This window comes from Leucoraja erinacea, chromosome 25 (assembly GCF_028641065.1).
Source record: "Leucoraja erinacea ecotype New England chromosome 25, Leri_hhj_1, whole genome shotgun sequence".
NCBI lineage: Eukaryota > Metazoa > Chordata > Chondrichthyes > Rajiformes > Rajidae > Leucoraja > Leucoraja erinaceus.
Window position 1 is genome coordinate 32188669 of NC_073401.1, and position 21712 is coordinate 32210380.

The window sequence follows — 21712 nt, forward strand, 5'->3', positions numbered from 1 at the left end:
GCTTGGTTATTGCGGACCGAGCGGAGGTGTTCGGCGAAACGATCGCCCAACCTCCGCTTGGTCTCACCGATATAGATCTGTTGACATCTAGAGCAGCGGACGCAATAGATGAGGTTGGAAGAGATGCAGGTAAACCTCTGTCGCACCTGGAACGACTGCTTGGGTCCTTGAACGGAGTCGAGGGGGGAGGTAAAGGGACAAGTGTTGCATCTCTTGCGGTTGCAAGGGAAAGTGCCCGGGGAGGGGGTGGACCGAGAGGGAAGGGAAGAATTGACAAGGGAGTTATGGAGGGAGCGGTCTTTGCGGAAGGCAGATATGGGGGGGAGATGGGAAGATGTGGCGAGTGGTGGGGTCACGTTGGAGGTGGCGAAACTGACGGAGGATTACTTTTTGTATGTGACGGCTGGTGGGGTGAATGGCGGTGCTGTGTGGAAGGGCCGAGTGGCCTACTCCTGTACCTGTTGTGTGTGTTTCAGGTGTGGCAGTGCGGGGGTAGCATGGAGGTGTTGCCGTGCTCACGTGTCGCCCACATTGAACGCACCAAGAAGCCGTACAACAACGACATCGATTACTACGCCAAGCGTAACGCGCTCCGCGCCGCTGAGGTCTGGATGGACGAGTTCAAGTCCCACGTCTACATGGCTTGGAACATCCCCATCAACGTGAGTCCAACCGAGACGAGAAGCGCGGCACGGTGGCGCAGCGGGTAGAGCTGCTGCCTCACAGCGCCAGAGACCCGGGTTCCATCCCGACTACGGGCGCTGTCTGTACGCAGTTTGCACGTTCTCCCCATGACATGCGTGGGTTTTCTCCGGGTGCTCCGGTTTCCTCCCACACTCCAAAGACGTGCAGGTTTGTAGGTTAATTGCCGCTGTGTAAATGTGAAATTGTCCCCAGTGTGTGTAGGACAGTGTTAGTGTGCGGGGGTCACTGGTCAGTGAAGATTCGGGCCGAAGGGTCAGTTTCCGCGCTGTATCTCTAAACTAAACTGAACTCGACTGAGTCTTGAGTTCAGAAGTTGGGAGGACACGTTGCAGATACATTTACAGTATTGTGTTCAGTTCTGGGCTCCACATTAAAACAATGACCTTGTCAAGTTGGAGAGGGTGCAGAGAAGATTCACGAGGATGTTGCCTAGACTCAAGTGTCTGAGCTAGACAGAGAGGTTGACCTGGCTGGGTCTCTATTCTCTGGAGCGCAGGAGGATGAGGGGGGAGATCTTATAGAGGTATATAAAAGGGGAATAGATCGGGTAGATGCACAGAGTCTTTTACCCAGAGTAGGTTTCTTGACCAATGTGTACCAAGGAACAGTGAAATGCTAGTCAGATAATTGTTATACATATGTATAATCTCTGATGTAGAGCCCAGGTGAGAACATGCTCTACACAAGTACATTATTTAGTGTAGAATATTTTGTTTTAACATTATACAGAGAAAGTGCAGATTTAAAAAATAAAAGTGCAAGGCCCGCAATGAGGTGGGTTGGAGGATTGGGAGCACACCCCAGTGTTCAATGGTCTGATGGCAGCGGGGAAGAAGCTGTTCCTGCATCTAGTGGCGTGAGCTTTCAAGCTTTTGACCGTCGGCGAGGGCTGCGGAGGGAACGGGCTAGACCGGGTGATGGGACGGACGGGGGGGGGGAATGGCCTCAGGGGGTGCTCCGGGCTCCGTTAACCCTCCCTGTTCGCCCTCTCCAGAACCCGGGGGTTGACTTTGGGAACGTGTCGGAGCGTGTGGCGTTACGCAAGAGGCTGAACTGCCGGAGTTTCCAGTGGTACCGAGACAACGTCTACCCAGAGATGAGAATGTACAACAACACCCTGACCTACGGAGAGGTGAGCGCGTTACACACGGACCGCGCCCGTGATCACCGCTGTTTAAAATATTGAGGGGGGACCCCATTGAAAGGCCTCGATAGAGTGGATGTGGAGAGGATGTTTCCACTAGTGGGAGAGTCTAGGACTAGAGGTCACAGCCTCAGAATTAAAGGATGTTCCTTTAGGAAGGAGATGAGGAGGAATTTCTTTAGTCGGAGGGTGGTGAATCTGTGGAATTCATTGCCACAACACCAGCCAGATGGGCTGAAGGGCCTGTTTCCTGCGCTGTATCTCAACTAAGGTGGACGACTCTCTCTTGCAGAACATCACAGAAATTCCTCCTCGTCTATTTCCTAAAGGAACGTGCTTTAAATCTGAGGCTGTGCCCTCTAGTCCTAGACTCTCCACATCCACTCTGTCCAGGCCTTTCACCGTTACACTGGATGTGCAGTTAGTTGCCACTGTTTAATGCCACAGGTGCGGAACAGCAAGGTGAGCGGCTACTGCCTGGACCAGGGCCAGGAGGAAGATGACATGGCTATCCTCTACCCCTGTCATGGAATGACATCTCAGGTAGGACCACGGTGCTTCTGCTCCCCCCCCACGGGACCCGGAACGGTCTCGACCAGAAACGTTACCTATTCCTTCGCTCCATAGATGCTGCCTCACCCGCTGAGTTTCTCCAGCATTTTTGTCAACCTTCTATTGTTCCAGCATCTGCAGTTCCTTCTTAAACATTGAATGAAGTTAGACACTCTGTGGGATTCTTTGCCACAGACGGCTGTGGAGGCCACAAGTCAGGGGATATTTTTAAGGCAGAGATAGATAGATTGTTGATTAGTGCGGGTGTCAGGGGTTATGGGGAGAAGGCAGGAGAATGGGGTTAGGAGGGAGAGATAGATCAGCCACGATTGAATGGCGGAGTAGACTTGACTGGCCGAATGGTCTAATTCTGCTGCTATCACATATGGCCGTGAACACTGCCCTGGGCAACAGTGTATTCCAGGAACGCACTGCCCACTATCACTGATTTAATGTATAATTCCTGTATCCTCCCACATCACGGTGGCGCAGTGGTAGAGTCGCTGGTCGGGGATCGCTGGTCGGCACGGACACGGTGGGCCGAAGGGCCTGTTTCCACGCTGTATCTCTGTATTACCTTGCATCTAACACCAACGCTGGATGTATAAAGACATCACTGTCAGTAAAATTCTTCTAAAATATTTAAATGCATGCAGGGAATGAAATGAGTAGATTGAGCATTAAATATTAATGTGCCTGGAATATTCCGGGCCTTGCAGTTATCCTTGTACAAACATCTTTAGGAGGATGTTGCCAGGACTCGAGGGGCCTGAGCTACAGGGAGAGGATGGCAGCTGGGTCTTTATTCCTTGGAGCACACGGGGATGAGGATTAATTTAGTGATAAGGAAACAGGCCCTTCGGCCCACCGAGTCCGTGCCGACCAGCGATCCCCGCACACTAACACTATCCCACACACACTAGGGACAATTTACACTTACAGCGAGCCAATTAAGCTACAAACCTGCACGTCTTTGGAGTGTGGGAGGAAACCGAAGATCTTAGAGAAAACCCACGCAGGTTACGGGGAGAACGTGCAAACTCCGTACAGACAGCGCCCGTAGTCGGGATGGAACCCGGGTCTCCGGCGCTGTGAGGGCAGCTCTACCCGCTGCACCAGCGTGTATAAGTTCATGAGGGGAACAGATAAAATGAATGAAGTATTTTGCCGTGAGTAGGGGAATGACAAACCAGGGGACCCAGGATTAGGGTGAGGGGGGGGAAAGATTTAATAGGAACCTGAGGGGCAACTTTTTCACACAGAGGGTGGTGGGTGTATGGAACAGCTGATGCTGAAGGCAGGCATAATCGGAAGGTACAATATAGACATTTGGACAGGTACATGGATAGAAAAGGTTTAGAGGAACACAAATGGGCAGGGCCAAATGTAGATGGGGGGCAGGTGGGACTAGTGTAGATGGGGCATGTTGGTCGGGGGTGTGTAGATGGGGCAGGGACTAGTGGTAGATAGTTGGTCATGTTGGTCGGGTGGGCAGTGTAGATGGGGCATGTTGGTCGGGGTGGGACTAGTGTAGATGGGGCATGTTGGTCGGGGTGGGACTAGTGTAGATGGGGCATGTTGGTCGGGGTGGGACTAGTGTAGATGGGGCATGTTTGTCGCGGAGGGACAAGTGTAGATGGGGCATGTTGGTCGGGGTCGGACTAGTGTAGATGTTGGTCGGGGGGGCAGTGTAGTTGGTCGGGGTGGGACTAGTGTAGATGGGGCATGATGGTCGGGCATGGATGAGTTGGGCCGAAGGGCCTGTTTCTCTGCTGTGACTTCTCTCTGGCGATAACTCCGACACTTGGGAATAATATCCAGCACTCTGTGCCTGCACACCAAAAACATTTAGCCAATCCGGAATTAAAATAAAGACACTTTGCCAAAATCAATTTCCAAAATCCTCATCGGCTTTCAAACATGTTTTGAACTTTATCCTTGATTTGTTAAATCAATTCCATCAAACCAGGTGAACAATCAGGCCTGGTGCAGTCACCTCCTGAGAATCGCATCTCTCATTATTCCAGCGTCTGATTACTCGCTGTGAAAGGAATCTAAATCAGTCGGCTCACTGATTTGCTGCAGAATATTACATCGACATCGAATATTGGACAAGTGTCTTCAGAACTCAGCAGTCCTTTTTATTTATTATGCATAAGGAGAGAACCAAAACTGAAAGCCCTTCTTGTCTTCTCTGCCATTCAGTAAGGACTAGAATAGCACAGGAACAGGCCCTTCAGCCCACTGTGTCTGTACTACTATGGTACTATGTACCACTATTATGGAGTCACAGAGTGATACAGCATGGAAACAGGCCCTTCGGCCCAACTTGCCCACACCAGCCAACATGTCCCACCTGCCTGCGTTTGGTCCATATCCCTCCAAACACTGCACGGTGGCGCAGCGGTAGAGTTGCCGCCTCACAGCGCCAGGGACCCGGGTTCGATCCTGACTACGGGCGCTGTCTGTACGGGGTTTGTACGTTCTCCCCGTGGCCTGCGTGGGTTTTCTCCGATGTGTTTAAGAAGGAACTGCAGATGCTGGAAAATCAAAGGTAGACAAAAGTGCTGGAGAAACTCAGCGGGTGAGGCAGCATCTATGGAGCGAAGTTCCATGGAACTCTATGGAACTCAACAGCTGAGTTTCTCCAGCATTTATGTTTATCTTCAATCAATGGTTAGTTTAGAGACACAGCGCGGAGTTTTCTCCGAGATCTTCCACACTCCAAAGACGTGCAGGTTTGTAGGTTAAATAACTTGGTTTAAGCATAAATTGTCCCCAAATTGTGTGTGTGTGTGTGTGTGTGTGTGTAGGATAGTGTTAGTGTGCGGGGATCGCTGGTCGGCACGGACATTGTGGGCCGAAGGGCCAGTTTCAGTGCCGTATCACGTTGTGACTAATGAAAATCTGGAATGTAAAAGCTCAGAATAGTGGCTACAAATCTCTGGAGTACTTTGTACTGAATCCCAGTATAAAAGTAACAAAAATAATAAAATGATAAGAGACGTAGAGAGGGTAGACAGTCAGAACCTTCCCCCGGGGTGGGAGTGTCAAAGACTAGAGGGCGCAGCTTTAAGGTGAGAGGGGCAAAGTGTAAAGGAGATGTGTGGGGCAGGTTTTTTTTACACAGAGGGTGGTGGGTGCCTGGAACGCGCTGCCAGGGGTGGGGGTGGAGGCAGATACGATCGTGGTGTTTAAGAGGCTTTTAGACAGGCACATAGATATGCAGGGAATGGAGGGATCACGTGTGGGCAGATTGGAGTTTGTCTTGGCATCATGTCCAGCACAGACATTGCAGGCCGAAGGGCCTGTTCCTGGGCTGTAGACAATTGACAATAGACAATAGGTGCAGGAGTAGGCCATTCAGCCCTTCGAGCCAGCACCGTCATTTAATGTGATCATGGCTGATCATCCCCAATCAGTACCCCGTTCCTGCCTTCTCCCCATATCCCCTGACTCCACTATCTTCAAGAACCCTATCCAACTCTCTCTTGAAAGTTTCTAGAGAACCGGCCTCCACCGCCCTCTGAGGCAGAGAATTCCACAGACTCACAACCCTCTGTGTGAAAAAATGTTTCCTCATCTCCATTCTAAATGGCTTACTCCCTTATTCTTACACTGTGTGTGGCCCCTGGTTCTGGACTCCCCCAACATCAGGAACATGTTTGGAGCGAAGGAAATAGGAAACGTTGCCTATTTCCTTCGCTCCGTAGATGCTGCTGCACCCGCTGAGTTTCTCCAGCACTTTTGTCTACCTTCGATTTTCCGGCATCTGCAGTTCCTTCTTGAACATTCGAGAACATGTTTCCTGCCTCCAAACCCTTAATAATCTGATATGGTTCAATAAGATCCCCTCTCATCCTTCTAAACTCCAGAGTGTACAAGCCCAGCCGCTCCATTCTCTCAGCATATGACAGTCCCGCCATCCCGGGAATTAACCTGGTGAACCTACGCTGCACTCCCTCAGTAGCAAGAGGCTGAGGCTTGAATGCCGGCTGCCATTTCAGTAATCCTGCAGACTTTGTGGTGTTATCCCTGGGCTATTGGGACGTGGAGCATATGTTGAAAGCATTTTAATCTTTATTCATAAAGCAATTTATTTTTCTTCAAAAAGATGATGATTTAAATCTGGATTTGGTTCACGGGATTATTGTTCAGTGGTTTGCTGCGGAGAATAATTTCTGGCAGGATTATCCCTGCACGCTCAGTCAGAGAGAGATTCTCTTCAAAATCTGTGCTTCAAAACTCAATTCCATCCCCTCTGTTTACGGATTCTGCTCCCACCACCTGCCTTTATCTCCTGTGTTCAACCCTTCAATGCTATATTCTGGCCACGTGTACTATGCAGTGACAATCCTGTTACATAGCAACGTAGACAATAGGTGCAGGAGGAGGCCATTCGGCCCTTCGAGCCTGCACCACCATTCAATATGATCATGGCTGATCATGCAACTCAGTATCCTGTACCTGCCTTCTCTCCATACCCCCTGATCCCTTTAGCCACAAAGGCCACATCTAACTCCCTCTTAAATATAGCCAATGATCTGGCCTCAACTACCTTCTGTGGCAGAGAGTTCCAGAGATTCACCACTCTCTGTGTGAAATTTTTTTTTCTCATCTCAGTCCTAAAAGATTTCCCCCTTATCCTTAAGCTGTGACCCCGTATTCTGGACTTCCCCAACATCGGAACAATCTTCCTGCATCTAGTCTGTCCAACCCCTTAAGAATTTTGTAAGTTTCTTTTGTCTGTTAGTCTAGTTTAGACATACAGAGTGGAAACAGGCCCTTCGGCCCACCGAGTCCGTGCCGACCAGCGATCCCCGCACACTAACACTATCCTACACACACTAGGGACAATTAATAGCCCTGTCCCATGGTGCGAGTTCATTCCAAGAGCTCTCCCGAGTTTTAAAAAAAATCAAACTCGTGGTAAGCGCGGAGAATGAACGTAGCGGGTACGTCGGAGCTCGGGGACGTCTCTTAGTGCTAACGGCAGGTACTCGGGAAGACTCGTGAAGATTTTTCAACATGATGGAAAATGTCCACGAGAGCCTCGAGTACCGACGAGTGGCCGTTACCGTAAATCTCCGCGTTCGAATCGGGGCAAACTCGGGAGAGCTCTTGGAATGAACTCGTACCGTGGGACAGGGGTTTTACATTTACCAAAGCCAATTAACCTGCAAACCTGCACGTCTTTGGAGTGTGGGAGGAAACCGGAGCACCCGGAGAAAACCCACGCAGGTCACGGGGTGAACGTGCAAACTCCGTACAGACAGCGCCCGTAGTCAGGATTGAACCCGGGTCTCTGGCGCTGTGAGGCAGCAGCTCTACCCGCTGCACCACCGTGACGTATACAGTTCAGTAAAAATCTTCCAACTCACAGGCTCAATCATACTTCAGTACAAGACTGCAGGAGTAGGCCATTTGGCCCTTCAAGCTAAATCTAACTCTCCCTTGAATACATCAGTAAGCAGGCCTGGATGTGGAGAGGATGTGTCCATTAGAGGGAGAGTCTAACCCCATTCTCCTGCCCTCTCCCCATAGACTCTGACCCCTGCACTAATCAAGGCCAACTCAGTGGATATATTTAATACAGAGGTAGATAGATTCTTGATTAGTGCGGGTGTCAGGGGTTATGGGGAGAAGGCAGGAGAATGGGGTTAGGAGGGAGAGATAGATCTGCCAATGGCGGAGTAGACTCGATGGGCCGAATGGCCTATGTCCCCTTTGCTCGACCTGTTGGACTTGAGTTACTTGATTGTATTCATGTCTAGTATGATCAGATCTGATTGGATCACATACTAGATGTTTTCCACTGTGCCAATTTCCTGGTTAATAACTGTGAACCTGGGCAGAATTAGGAGGAACAGCGATTGCTTTGAACGTATATGTTTAAGGTGAGGGGGGGGGGGATTTAATAGGAATCTGAGGGGTAACCTTTTCACACAGAGGGTGGTGGGTGTATGGAACGAGCTGCCGAAGGAGGTAGTTGAGGCTGGGACTATTACAACACTTTGAAAACATTTGGATGGGTCCATGGATAGGATAGGGTTAGACGTATATGCGCCAAATGCAAGCAGGTGGGACTAGTGTAGAATGGAGTGATTTTTACCAAAGCCAATTAACCTACTAACCTGTTTTGAAACATGTCAGATTGTTAAGGGCTTGGACACGCTAGAGGCAGGAAACGTGTTCCCGATGTTGGGGGAGTCCAGAACCAGGGGCCACACACACACACAGTTTAAGAATAAAGGGTAAGCCATTTAGAACGGAGATGACGAAACACTTTTTCTCACAGAGAGTGGTGAGTCTGTGGAATTCTCTCTAGGCAGGTTCTCTGGATACTTTCAAGAGAGAGTTAGATAGAGGTCTTAAAGATAGCGGAGTCAGGGGATATGGGGAGAAGGCAGGAACAGGGTACTGATTGGGGATGATCAGCCATGATCACATTGAATGGCGGTGCTGGCTCGAAGGGCCGAATGGCCTCCTCCTGCACCTATTGTCTATTGTCTGGGACGTGGGAGGAAACTGGAGCAGCAAAAATGTGACCTTCCCTTTCCCTTCCCAGAGGCAGTGTCTGTGGAGCGAAGGAATAGTTGACGTTTCGGGTCGAGACCCTTCTTCAGACTGATGAGAAAAATGCTGGAGAAACTCAGCGGGTGAGGCAGCATCTATGGAGCGAAGGAACGTTTCGGGTCGAGACCCTTCCGGGCGACGTCACCTAATCCTTCGTGGTCTCGACCCGAAACGTCACCTATTCCATCGCTCCATAGATGCTGCCTCACCCGCTGAGTTCCTCCAGCATTTTTGTCTTCCATTTTCCTTGTATGTTTTACGCTCCCCTGAGTTTACATCGTGCATGACCAGCGTGAGAAGCTGGTGCTATTTTATTGAACATTAATCCAACGCTTTATATCGCTGCGGGAAATCGTAAACAACCGATCAAACCTCATTAAGTGATACTTCAGTGATAATAATTAACAACAAAAATGCCCAGAATCTGCCGCAGTGTTTATTAAATAGTCACGGAGCTTTTATTTAATATTTAATACGTGAGATTGCAATGAAAACGATGATTAAGGCGCTTGAAATCCCGATTGGCAAATTGAATTTCTGGCGTAAACGCCACGGCAGGATCGACATTTGTTTGCGGAGAGATTGCTCGGAATATTCTTCTTGAATTGCTTAATGGATAATTGATTCATCGTAATATGAAGGGAAAATATTGAGCCCCGTAAATGACTCATCCTCGGCCCACGAGAGTATCCCCAGTTGCAGAATAACTCATGGCCGTTCATTCATAACGTCGAGCCCATTACTGACAACATCTCAAAACTTCCCCTGTCCAAGTGGTCCGTGTAGTTCAGTTTAGTTCACGTGTAAGTAAGTTTATTGGCCAAGTATTCACATACAAGGAATTTTCCTTGGTGCTCCGCCCACAAGTAACAACATGACATACAGTGACAGCTACGAATGACTCAGAAAACACTAAACATTAATAATAATAAAACATTAATGATAAAACACCATTGATCAGGCATGTGAACCAACAAAATACCAGATCAAAAGAAGGCTACAGATTTTTTGCTGTTGAGTAGAGCTACTGCTCGTGGAAAAAAGCTGTTTATGTCTGGCTGTGGCAGCTTTGACAGTCCAGAGTCGCCTTCCAGAGGGAAGTGATTCAAAGAGTTTGTGGCCAGGGTGAGAGGGGTCAGAGATGATCTTGCCCGCTCGCTTCCTGGCCCTTGCAGTGTACAGTTCATCAATGGAGGGAAGGTTGCAGCCAATAACCTTTTCAGCTGATTGGACCATTCGCTGCAGCCTCCGGATGTCGTGCTTTGTGGCTGGGCCAAACCAGACCATGATGGAGAAGGTGAGGACAGACTCTACGATGGCCGTATAGAATTGGACCATCATTGCCTGTGGCAGATTGTGCTTCCTCAGCTGTCGCACGAAGTACATCCTTTGTTGTGCCTTTTTGTACCCCAGTCAGCGGGAAGACAATAAACAATAGGTGCAGGAGTAGAGGCCATTCGGCCCTTCGAGCAAGCACCGCCATTCAAGGTGATCATGGCTGATCATCCACAATCAGTACCCCGTTCCTGCCTTCTCCGTACGGGATACTGAGTTGGATGATCAGCCATGATCATATTGAATGGCGGTGCAGGCTCGAAGGGCCGAATGGCCTACTCCTACACCTATTTTCTATGATTCTCCCCATATCCCCTGACTCCGCTATCTTTAAGAGCACTATCTAGCTCTCTCTTGAAAGCATCCAGAGAACCGGCCTCCACCACCCTCTGAGGCAGAGAAATCCACAGACTCATAACTCTTTGTGTGAAAAAGTGTTTCCTCATCTGCGTTCTAAATGGCTTACCCCTTATTCTTAAACTGTGTGTGTGTGGCCCCTGGTTCTGGACTACCCCAACATCGGGAACATGTTTCCTGCCTCTAGCGTGTCCAAACCCTTAATAATCTTCTATGTTTCAATAAGATCCCCCCTCATCACGATTACAAGACATCACTGTTGTGGGCCAGGTATCGTGATGATGGGACTGAGGACAGGAAGGAGATTGAGAACGTTGTGACCTGGTGTGGAGACAACAACCTTGCCCTCAATGTTGAAGCTCAAGTCCACATTTATTTGTCACCTGCACCAATGAAGGTCGAGTGATATTTGAGTGACCATGCAGCCTCACGTGTAAAAACACACGATGGAATTTAACATAAACATCCACCACAGTGGAATCCCCATTCCTCACTGTGACGGGGGGCAATAATCTTCAGTCAATCTTCCTCCTTTGTTCACCCGCGGTCAAGGCCATGAACCCTCCGCAGTTGCCGCTACAGAGGGCCCAATGTACAGACCCTCTCGTCGGGATGGATCCGAACTCCGATGTCGGGACGGATGGAGCACGCACTCCGCGGCTTGGCGTTCCCGAATCTGCCGCTTCTCACCGGAGACGGCGGCTTCACGATGATATAGACCGCAGCGAGGCTGTCGGTCGGAGCTCTTCTCTGGCGATCCCCAGCAGAGATCCCAGGCTCCACGACGGATTGGAAGGAAGACCACAAGATATTGCAGCAACTTGTGGACGCTGATCTACTATCTACCTCGTTGGTGACCTTCGGACTATCCTTGATCGGACTTTGCTGGAGTTACCTTGCACTAAACATTATTCCCTTAAGATGTGTAGGAAGGAACTGCAGATGCAGGTTTAAACTGAAGAGAGACACAACATGCTGGAGTACCTCATCGGGACAGGTGTCCGAGGGTCACCAATGAGGCAGATAGTAGTTCAGCCCTGCTCTCTGGTTGTGGCAGGATGCTGAGAACATCCGGGAAGAAACTGTCCCTGAATCTGGAGGTGTGTGTGTGTTTTCACACTTCTGTGCCTCTTGCCCGATGGGAGAGGGAGTGACCGGGGGGTGAGACTGGTCCTTGATGATGCTGCTGGCCTTGTGGAGGCAGCGTGAGGTGTAGATGCAGTCAATGGAAGGGAGGTGTGGTGTGTGTGTGTGTGTGTGTGTGTGTGTGTGTGTGTGTGTGTGTGTGTGTGTGTGTGTGTGTGTGTGTGTGTGTGTGTGTGTGTGTGTGTGTGTGTGTGTGTGTGTGTGTGTGTGTGTGTGTGTGTGTGTGTGTGTGTGTGTGTGTGTGTGTGTGTGTGTGTGTGTGTGTGTGTGTGTGTGTGTGTGTGTGTGTGTGTGTGTGTGTGTGTGTGTGTGTGTGTGTGGGTGTGTGTGTGTGTGTTGTGTGTGTGTGTGTCCGGGCTGCAATAGTAGAACCACTGCCAGATAACCCGCTTCGATCCTGACCTCGGGGTCCTGTCCTGTCTGTGTGGAGTTTGCACGTTCTCCCTGTGACCGTGTGGGTTTCCTCCAACACTCTGCAGGTCTGTAGGTTAATTGGCACTCTGCCAAATTGCCCCAGTGTGTGTGTGTGTAGGATAGTTACATCGACAACAGGTGCAGGAGTCGGCCATTCGGCCCTTCCACCCAGCACCGCCATTCAATATGATCATGGCTGATCATCCCCAATCAGTACCCTGTTCCTGCCTTCTCCCCATATCCCCTTGTTCCCTATATCCAACTCTCGGTATCTGCATCATCTTGTGCCTGGAACATGTGTGGGGAGAGAGAGAGAGGGAGAGGGGGGGAGGGAGGGAGAGAGGAGGGAGAGAGAGAGAGAGAGAGAGAGAGAGAGAGAGAGAGAGAGAGAGAGAGAGAGAGAGAGAGAGATAGAGAGATAGAGAGGGAGAGAGATAGAGAGGGAGGGAGAGAGAGAGGGGGAGGGAGAGGGAATGGGATTGGGGGGGAGGGAGGGAGAGAGAATGAGGGGGATGGCGGGGAAGAGGGAGAGAGGGGGGAGGGTGAGGGTGAAGAAGGTGGGGGGGGGGGGTGAAAGGTCACCTCCATGATGGCGGTTGTGAATGGGGTTCTGTGTGTGTGTGTGTGTGTGTGTAGGATAGTTCTAGTGTGCGGGGCCATCGCTGGTCGGCACGGACTAGGTGGGCCAAAGGGCCTATTCTCCGCGCTGTAGCTCTAAAACACAAAAGCCGAACTACAGCTTGTTATTGTGCTGTGGAAGGTTAAATGCCGGGCAAGTGGAATACCAACTTGGCTGTGGATAATAATTCATCCAGCCGGCTGTGTGAGTTGCTGCAAAGATCTGCCAGTCTGCTGACACGCTGATGGACTGTGACCTTGTTAGATGCATTGGCCCGTTCAACCAAGGCCACGACGGCTCACATCCAGCACGCACCACTCTCTGCTTTATGAATATTTCATCGACCAGACCTTGCTGCTCTGACGTGGGCGTTTAAGTCTTTAATTTATGAAGCTATTGTTGATGGTAATGAACTGTACATCGCTGCGCACACCTGCCCCCGACTGTCATGTCCACCACAGCCCAGAGAGTTTCATTGCCGTGGGTCCCAGAGACAACAGTGGCTGCCATTCCCACTTGCTGCAGCTGCACCACACAGTGTATATACTGCACTGTAAACATGGTGATAAACCAGAGCATTGGTGGGCAATGTGTGGCATATGGGACAACAATAGGTTCAGTGTGTGTGTGTGTGTGTGTGGATATACACATTCTCACAAATGTACGTATATATGGATCATATATGTACACACATGCACCACGCACACACACACGCTCACATACACACACACACGCTCACATACACACACACACGTACATGTACACACACACACACACACACACACACGTTCACACATGTACACACGTACACACACACACACGTCACACATGTACACACACACACACACACGTTCACACATGTACACACACACACACGTAATAGTTGCTGCCTCACAGCATCAGAGACCCAGGTTCCATGCTGGCCACGGGTGGTGTGTGTGTGTGTGCGTGCGTGTGTGCGTGTGTACGTATGTGCGCGCGTGTGCGTGCGTACGTGCGTGTGCGTGCATACGTGCATGTGTGTGTGTGTGCGTGTGCGTGCGTGGAGTCTGCTCCACCATTCAATCACGACTGATGTAATTATCCTTCTCAACCCCATTCTCCTGCCTTGTCCTCATGACCTTTGACCGTTTCTAATCAAGAACCGTTTTTACTTTACTTCCCCTGTGATGTACTAATTTTACATATTCTGTTTTGCTGCTGCAGCAAGTTAAGGGCCCGTCCCACTTACGTGACTTTTTCGGCGACTGCGGCACCCGTCATAGTTGCTACAGGTCGCCGAAAATGTTCACCGTGTTGAAAATCCAGCGGCGACCAGAAAGACGCGACGAATCTTTGGGCGACTGAGGAGACGACTCACGACCGTACAGGCGACATGTCGCGGGGTGAAGCCTGTATGGCCGTGAGTAGTCGCCCAAAGAGTCGTACCTTGTTCTGGTCCCCGCTGGATTTTCAACGTTGAACATTTTCGGCGACCTGTAGCAACTATGACGGGTGCCGGCAGTCGCCGAAAAAGTCGCGTAAGTGGGACGGGGCATTAAGAATTTAATTGTGCCATTTGGGACATATGACAATAAAACACTCTTGACTGTCAAAATACCCAATGTTTTGGCCTCCACCGCCGTCTGTGGCAACGAATCCCATAGATTCACCACCCTCTGGCTAAAGAAATTACTCCTCATCTCCATTCTGAAGGCATGTTCTGTAGATAGAAACATAGAAAAATAGGTGCAGGAGTAGGCCATTCGGCCCTTCGAGCCTGCACTGCCATTCGCCATTCAATATGATCATGGCTGATCATCCAACTCAGTATCCCATCCCTGCCTTCTCTCCATACCCCCTGATCCCTTTAGCCACAAGGGCCACATCTAATACGTAGATGGGGCATAGTGGTCGGCATGGGCAAGTTGGGCTGAAGGGCCTTCGTGCTGTGCTGTTCTATGTGCTATTGGTGAGAGAAGTTTTCTTCAGGTACACCGGTTCCCACCCACTCTCCAAAGGCATGTAGGTTTGTAGATTCCTTGTCCCCAGTGTGTAAGATAGAACTGGAGACCGCTGGTCGGCACGGACCCGGTGGGCCGAAGGGCCTGTTCGCACGCTGTATCTCTAAACTAAACTAAACTACTCGTGAAGGGCTCGAGGAGCCCGGATATTATTTGGGGGAATTAACAAAAAAAAGTTTCGAAACTTTTGAAACTTACCCCATGTTATTTATGTTTAAGAAGGAACTGCAGATGCTGGAAAATCGAAGGTAGACAAAAGTGCTGGAGGAACTCAGCGGGTGAGGCAGCATCTATGGAGCGAAGGAAATAGGCGACGTTTCGGGTCGAGACCCTTCTTCAGACTGATGACAAAAATGCTGGAGGAACTCAGCGGGTGAGGCAGCATCTATGGAGCGAAGGAATAGGTGACGTTTCGGGTCGAGACCCTTCCGGGTCTCGACCCGAAACGTCACCTAATCCTTCGGGGTCTCGACCCGAAACGTCGCCTATTCCTTCGCTCCATCGATGCTGCCTCACCCGCTGAGTTTCTCCAGCATTTTTGTCTACCCATGATATATATCATTGGTTGAAGCTGAGAGGCTGGAACCTGTGGTGTAACCCAGAGAGCGAGAGAGGGTTCAGACACACTGCCCGTCCGCTCTCTAGTTAAACTCGCTGCCTCGAGAGCTGAAAGATCCAGTTTTAATTAACTGAAGACCAATTGCTGGCTCCAATTATTAAGAGGAAGGTTGCTGCTAAACTTTAGGTAGCAGCGCCGAGAATGTAATAACTTAAAACAGCCGTTAACCTTTGAAATAATTTGCCGATTTAACAGACTGCCAATTAAAACAGGAAAAAGAAACCCCATAGCACACAGATTAGTCCAGCACAGGAACAGGCCCTTCGGCCCACAATGTCCGTGCTGGACACGACACCAAGTTAAACTAATCCCCTCTGCCTGCACGTGACCCCTATCCCTCCATTCCCTGCATATCCATGTGCCTGTCTAAAAGCCTCTTAAACACCACGATCGTATCTGCCTCCACCCCCACCCCTGGCAGCGCGTTCCAGGCACCCACCACCCTCTGTGTAAATAAAACCTGCCCCACACATCTCCTTTAAACTTTGCCCCTCTCACCTTAAAGCTGCGCCCTCTGGTTCTCGATTACCCTACTCTGGGAAAAAGTCTCTGTACATCAACCCCGATCTATTCCTCTCATGACTTTTATTCGCCTCTGAAAGATCACCCCTCATCCTCCTGCGCTCCAAGGAATGTATCTCAGCTGGCCCCAACCCTCTCCCTGTAGCTCACACCCTCTAGTCTTGGCAACATCCACGTAAATCTTCTCTGTACCCTTTCCATCTTAACGACATCTTCCCTATAACACGGTGCCCACAACTGAACACAACGCTCTAAATGCGGCCTCACCGATGTCTTGTACAACTGTAACATCACCTCCCAACTTCTATACTCAATACTCTGACTGATGAAGGCCAATGTGCTGAAAGCCTTGTTGACCGCCCTCTCTACCTACAGTTAAAGATTGGATGGTGAGACTAGGTCCGCACAAGTTGCGTTAGAGGCAGCAGGGGGTCATAATGACATACTGTAAGTGATGGGTGTAGAATTAGGCCATTCGGCCCATCAAGTCTACTCCGCCATTCAATCATGGCTGATCTATCTCTAACTCCTAACCCCATTCTCCTGCCTTCTCCCCAAAAGCTCTGACACCCGTAATGATCAAGAATCAACTTCCTAAAGGAACGTCCTTTAATTCTGAGACTGTGACCTCTAATTCTAAACTCTCCCACCAGTGAAAACATCCTCTCCACATCCACATTAGTCAGCAAGTTTCATCCATCTAGACTCCAGTGAGATGGGCCGAAGGGCCTGTTTCCACGGTGTGTGTCTGACCTCTGGTTGGGTTGTGGGGCAGTGAGAGCCCATCACGGCAGCTCCTGGAGCAGTGAGAGCCCATCACGGCAGCTCCTGGAGCGGTGAGAGCCCATCACGGCAGCTCCTGGAGCGGTGAGAGCCCATCACGGCAGCTCCTGGAGCAGTGAGAGCCCATCACGGCAGCTCCTGGAGCAGTGAGAGCCCATCACGGCAGCTCCTGGAGCAGTGAGAGCCCATCACGGCAGCTCCTGGAGCAGTGAGAGCCCATCACGGCAGCTCCTGGAGCAGTGAGAGCCCATCACGGCAGCTCCTGGAGCAGTGGAGAGCCCATCACGGCAGCTCCTGGAGCAGTGAGAGCCCATCACGGCAGCTCCTGGAGCAGTGAGAGCCCATCACGGCAGCTCCTGGAGCAGTGAGAGCCCATCACGGCAGCTCCTGGAGCAGTGAGAGCCCATCACGGCAGCTCCTGGAGCAGTGAGCTGTGGGGTTAACGGCAGGCCTGTCTTGTACCCCCTAGTTGGTCCGCTACACCACTGAGGGGCTGCTGCAACTGGGCCCGTTGGGGTCAACGCGCTTCCTGCCCGACACCAAGTGTGTAGTGGACGATGGCAAGGGCCGGAGCCCCAGGCTGAGGAAATGCGAGGAGGTGGACAGGCCCGGACAAAGGCTCTGGGACTTCACACAGGTAGGCCCAGGCCTCCCACCGCTGGGACCCACATGGCAACCGTTCCCTAGCAACCCGCATGGCAACCGGCATGGCAACCGTTCCCTAGCAACCGTTCCCTAACAACCGGCATGGCAACCGTTCCCTAGCAACCCGCATGGCAACCGTTACCCGGCAACCGTCATGGCAACCGTTCCCTAGCAACCGTTCCCTAACAACCGGCATGGCAACCGTTACCCGGCAACCAGCATCGCAACCGTTCCCTAGCAACCAGCATGGCAACCGTTACCCGGCAACTGGCATGGCAACCGTTACCCGGCAACCAGCATGGCAACCGTTCCCTAGCAACCAGCATGGCAACCGTTCCCTAGCAACCCGCATGGCAAACGTTACCCGGCAACCGGCATGGCAACCGTTCCCTAACAACAACCGGCATAGCAACCGTTCCCTAGCAACCCGCATGGCAACCGTTACCCGGCAACCGGCATGGCAACCGTTCCCTAGCAACCGTTCCCTAACAACCAGCATGGCAACCGTTACCCGGCAACTGGCATGGCAACCGTTTCCCTAGCAACCTGCATGGCAACCGTTACCCAGCAACTGTTCCCTAGCAACCGTTCCCTAGCAACAGGCATGGTAACTATTACATGGCAACCGGCATGGCAACTGTTACCCGACAACCGTTCCCTAGCAACAGGCATGGTAACCATTACCGGCTTCGTCACCTAGCAACCCTTCCTTTTCTTTTTTTATTTAATAACCAAAAATAGATTTATTGAAGTTTTTACAATACTATTTACACTACGAAATAATTCAAGTCCAAACCCACCTCCCTAATACAAGTAAAACAAATATTCTTCAATATCAAATATAGTGTTAAATAACTGAGCGACCGTTCCACTCTACTCCACCATTCAATCATGGCTGATCAATCTCTCCCTCCTAACCCCATTCTCCTGCCTTCTCCCCATAACCCCTGACACCCGCACTAATCAAGAATCTATCTATCTCTGTCTTAAAAATATCCGCCGTCTGTGGCAAAGAATCCCACAGATTCACCACCCTCTGACTAAAGAAATTCCTCCTCATCTCCTTCTTGAAGGAATGTCCTTTAATTCTGAGGCTGTGCCCTCTAGTCCTAGACTCTCCCACTAGTGGAAACATCCTCTCCACATCCACTCTATCCAGGCCTTTCATTAACCGGTAAGTTTCAGTGAGGTGTCCCCCCCCCCCCCCCTCCTCCCACCCCCATCATTCTAAACTCCAGTACGATGGGCTGAAGGGCCCGTTTCCCGAGCTGTGGCTCAACTAAAGTGGACGCCTCTCTCTCTCGTGCAGAACGGGCCGATCGTCAACAGAGACTCAGGCCGCTGCCTGGAGGTGGAGATGGTGAAAGACGCCAACTTTGACCTGAGACTGTCCTTGCAGCGATGCTCTGGCCAGAAGTGGCTGATCAGGAACTGGTTCAAGCAGGGCAAACACTGAGAGCTGGACAGAGGAGCCTGCCCTGCCCACCTTTGTTACCCTACGGCCAACCGACTGACTGACTGACCGACAGCCCAGAGGTGACCCTGGGGATCGGAGAGGGGGCTGCACCCTCCGTCTTGGTGAAGTAACTTTGGTCAACGCTGGCCGAGCCACCGAGCCAGCGAGCGTGCGTGCGTGCGTCTGCGAGGAGTTGACTGGGACAGTAGTGATGTGCCTTTTCCACACACATATAAACTTACTGATTGGATACCTGTCTCGGTAGCATGAGTGACCTGTTGTATCGGGACAGAGTACTGTAAGTAATAAAGTCTGAAACTAATTTAACCTATTCAATTTTGATCTAATGATCTTGGAAGAGGTGACGGGCCAGGCTGTTCCAAGAGTCATGTACGAACATTTGTGAAGAGGATACAACAAGGTGGGGCAATCAGGAACCGGGGAACGTAGGGTTAAGGTGGGGGGGGGGGGGGGGGGGTCAGTCTGTGAGAGAGCTAGATAGGGCTCTTAAAGATAGCGGAGTCAGGGGATATGGGGAGAAGGCAGGAACGGGGTACTGATTGGGGGTGATCAGCCATGATCACATTGAATGGTGGTGCTGGCTCAAAGGGCCGAATGGCCTACTCCTCCACCTGTTGTCTATGTTTCTCTGTCTATTGAGTGGGTCGAAGCTGCATCTATCTAATCTCTATGATTATATGACTGAGAATTGATCATAAAGGTTTTAAACTCCTGCCTTGAAAAAATATTCTTTGTTCCCCCCGAATTATATTAAATTATTAACAATCTCATCGGAACAAACGTACTGTGATGAAGTTATTCACCAAGCGCTGAGTGTTCTATTAGTACATGAAACGGTCTCTGTGAGAGAGCCTGCCATTGATTATTATTCCATTTGTGTTGCTACATAATTTAGATAATATCTTGTGGAAAGTATGCTCTGTGTAAAGGATCTGGACAATGAACCAGAACCACAAAAAATAACCTCCTTTTAATTTCATTTTGCAATCATTTCACAGCAAAGCGTTTGTGACAATGTTCCATTTGCAAAGTTACTTTGGTTTGGAGTCCCATTTGTCCAGTTGAGTTTATTGTCCCGTGTCACGAGGTACAGTGAAAAGCTTTCTGTGTCGCGTGTTAACCAGTCAGCGGAAAGACAATACATGATTAATATCGAGCCGCCCACAGTGTACAGATACAGGATAAAGGGAATAACGTTTAGTGCAAGGTCAAGTCCGGTGAAGGATAGTCCGAGGGTCTCCAATGAGGTGGATGGGAGGTCAGGACCGCTCTCTAGTTGGTGAGAGGACGGTTCAGTTGCCTGATAACAGCCGGGACGAAACTGTCCCTGAATCTGGAGGTGTGCGTTTGTTTTCACACTTCTGTACCTCTTGCCCGATGGGAGAGGGGGGGGGGAGAGAGGGAGTGAGCAGGGTGAGACTGGTCCGCGACGGTGCTTTGGAATAACAAGCTTTCCTTCCTCTGTTTTGTCAAGAGACTTGGGGAATAATTAAGAATTACCGCTGATATCAGCAGTGTGGGAGGAAGCTGTTCTGCCTTACTGTTGAGCATTTTGGTTCTTGCGTAGATCAGCTTCACAGTTGGCTGTCGAGGGAAAGCTGTGTTGCTAACGTGGCTGATTTAATTAAATACGTAATTGCCATGAGGGGCCGCAGCCACGAGAAGTCACGGAATTTCAGTCTCTCTTGGAGAATTGGTACAGACGTTAAAGGTAAACAGTGTGGTCACACATGCGTTCAGAAATTGACACAAAACGCTGGAGTAACTCAGCGGGTCGGGCAACATCTCTGGAGAGAAGGTGACGTTTCAGGTCTCAACCCTGAAGGAATAGGTGACGTTTCGAGTCGAGACCACGAAGGATTAGGTGACGTTTCGGGTCGAGACCCGGAAGGGTCTCGACACGAAACGTCACCTATTCCTTCGCTCCATAGATGCTGCCTCACCCGCTGAGTTTCTCCAGCATTTTTGTCTTCAGTCTGAAGAAGGGTCTCGACCCGAAACGTCACCTATTCCTTCGTTCCATAGATGCTGCCTTACCCGCTGAGTTCCTCCAGCATTTTTGTCTACATTTGATTTTTCCAGCATCTGCAGTTCTTCCTTAAACAGGCCATTGTCAGCTGTTTGTTGGGTGAGAACGAGAAGCTGGTGCGGCTTGGGTGGGGGAGGGACGGAGAGAGAGGGAATGCCGGGGTTACTTGAAGTTAGAGAAATTGAGGTTCGTGCCACTGGGTTGGGGGGGAGGGAGAGGGGAAACTTTTTTCAAGTTGTTACCTTCCCGGAGATGTGATTGATTTTCGGATCGCAAACTCCGCGCTCTGCAGCCTACCATCGTGGAGCTGGGAGCCTCCTCAGACTGTTGTGAGCCCAACCGTGGGGGCGTGGACTTAACATCGGAGCGGATCCCTTGCCTGGGATCGCTCCCACCGTGACCACGTTATCACCAAGGGCTCGCAGTCTCGGGGTGAGGCTAGTCGGGAGCTCCAATGCCGCGGAAGGTTCGACCAGCCCCGACACGAGGTTCATTCGCCCGGCGTGGGGCAGCCGACAACACCCCGATGCAGGAGTGGATCGCCTCGATACGGACGGCATGTACACCGGCTACGGGAGTCAAGATCGTCCCGTCAACGGGGGCTCGAGGCGTACGATCGCGGAAGAGCAAGGGCGAGGATTTGAACTATATTTCACCTTCCACCACAGTGAGGAGTGTGTAGGAGTTCACTTACTGTGGTGAATGTTCAATGTTTGTAATCTGCTTATTACATTTTGTAAGGCGTCGTTGAGAGTCTTTGAAAGGTGCCCATAAGTATAATGTTAA

The 21712-nt window shown here is 50.6% G+C and overlaps 1 protein-coding gene across 1 annotated transcript in view; it reads left to right on the forward strand.

Moving 5' to 3' along the window:
- The window catches only part of galnt9 (polypeptide N-acetylgalactosaminyltransferase 9), a 31185-nt gene extending 11973 nt beyond the window's left edge, over nucleotides 1-19212 (forward strand). Inside the window, exons 5-9 of the mRNA XM_055655519.1 lie at nucleotides 477-662; nucleotides 1700-1837; nucleotides 2297-2392; nucleotides 17245-17412; nucleotides 18730-19212. Of these exons, the coding sequence (XP_055511494.1) occupies nucleotides 477-662; nucleotides 1700-1837; nucleotides 2297-2392; nucleotides 17245-17412; nucleotides 18730-18876 (735 nt within the window). The 3' untranslated portion in view covers nucleotides 18877-19212. The remainder of the gene's footprint in view (nucleotides 1-476; nucleotides 663-1699; nucleotides 1838-2296; nucleotides 2393-17244; nucleotides 17413-18729) is intronic.
- The last annotated feature ends 2500 nt before the right edge of the window (nucleotides 19213-21712 follow it).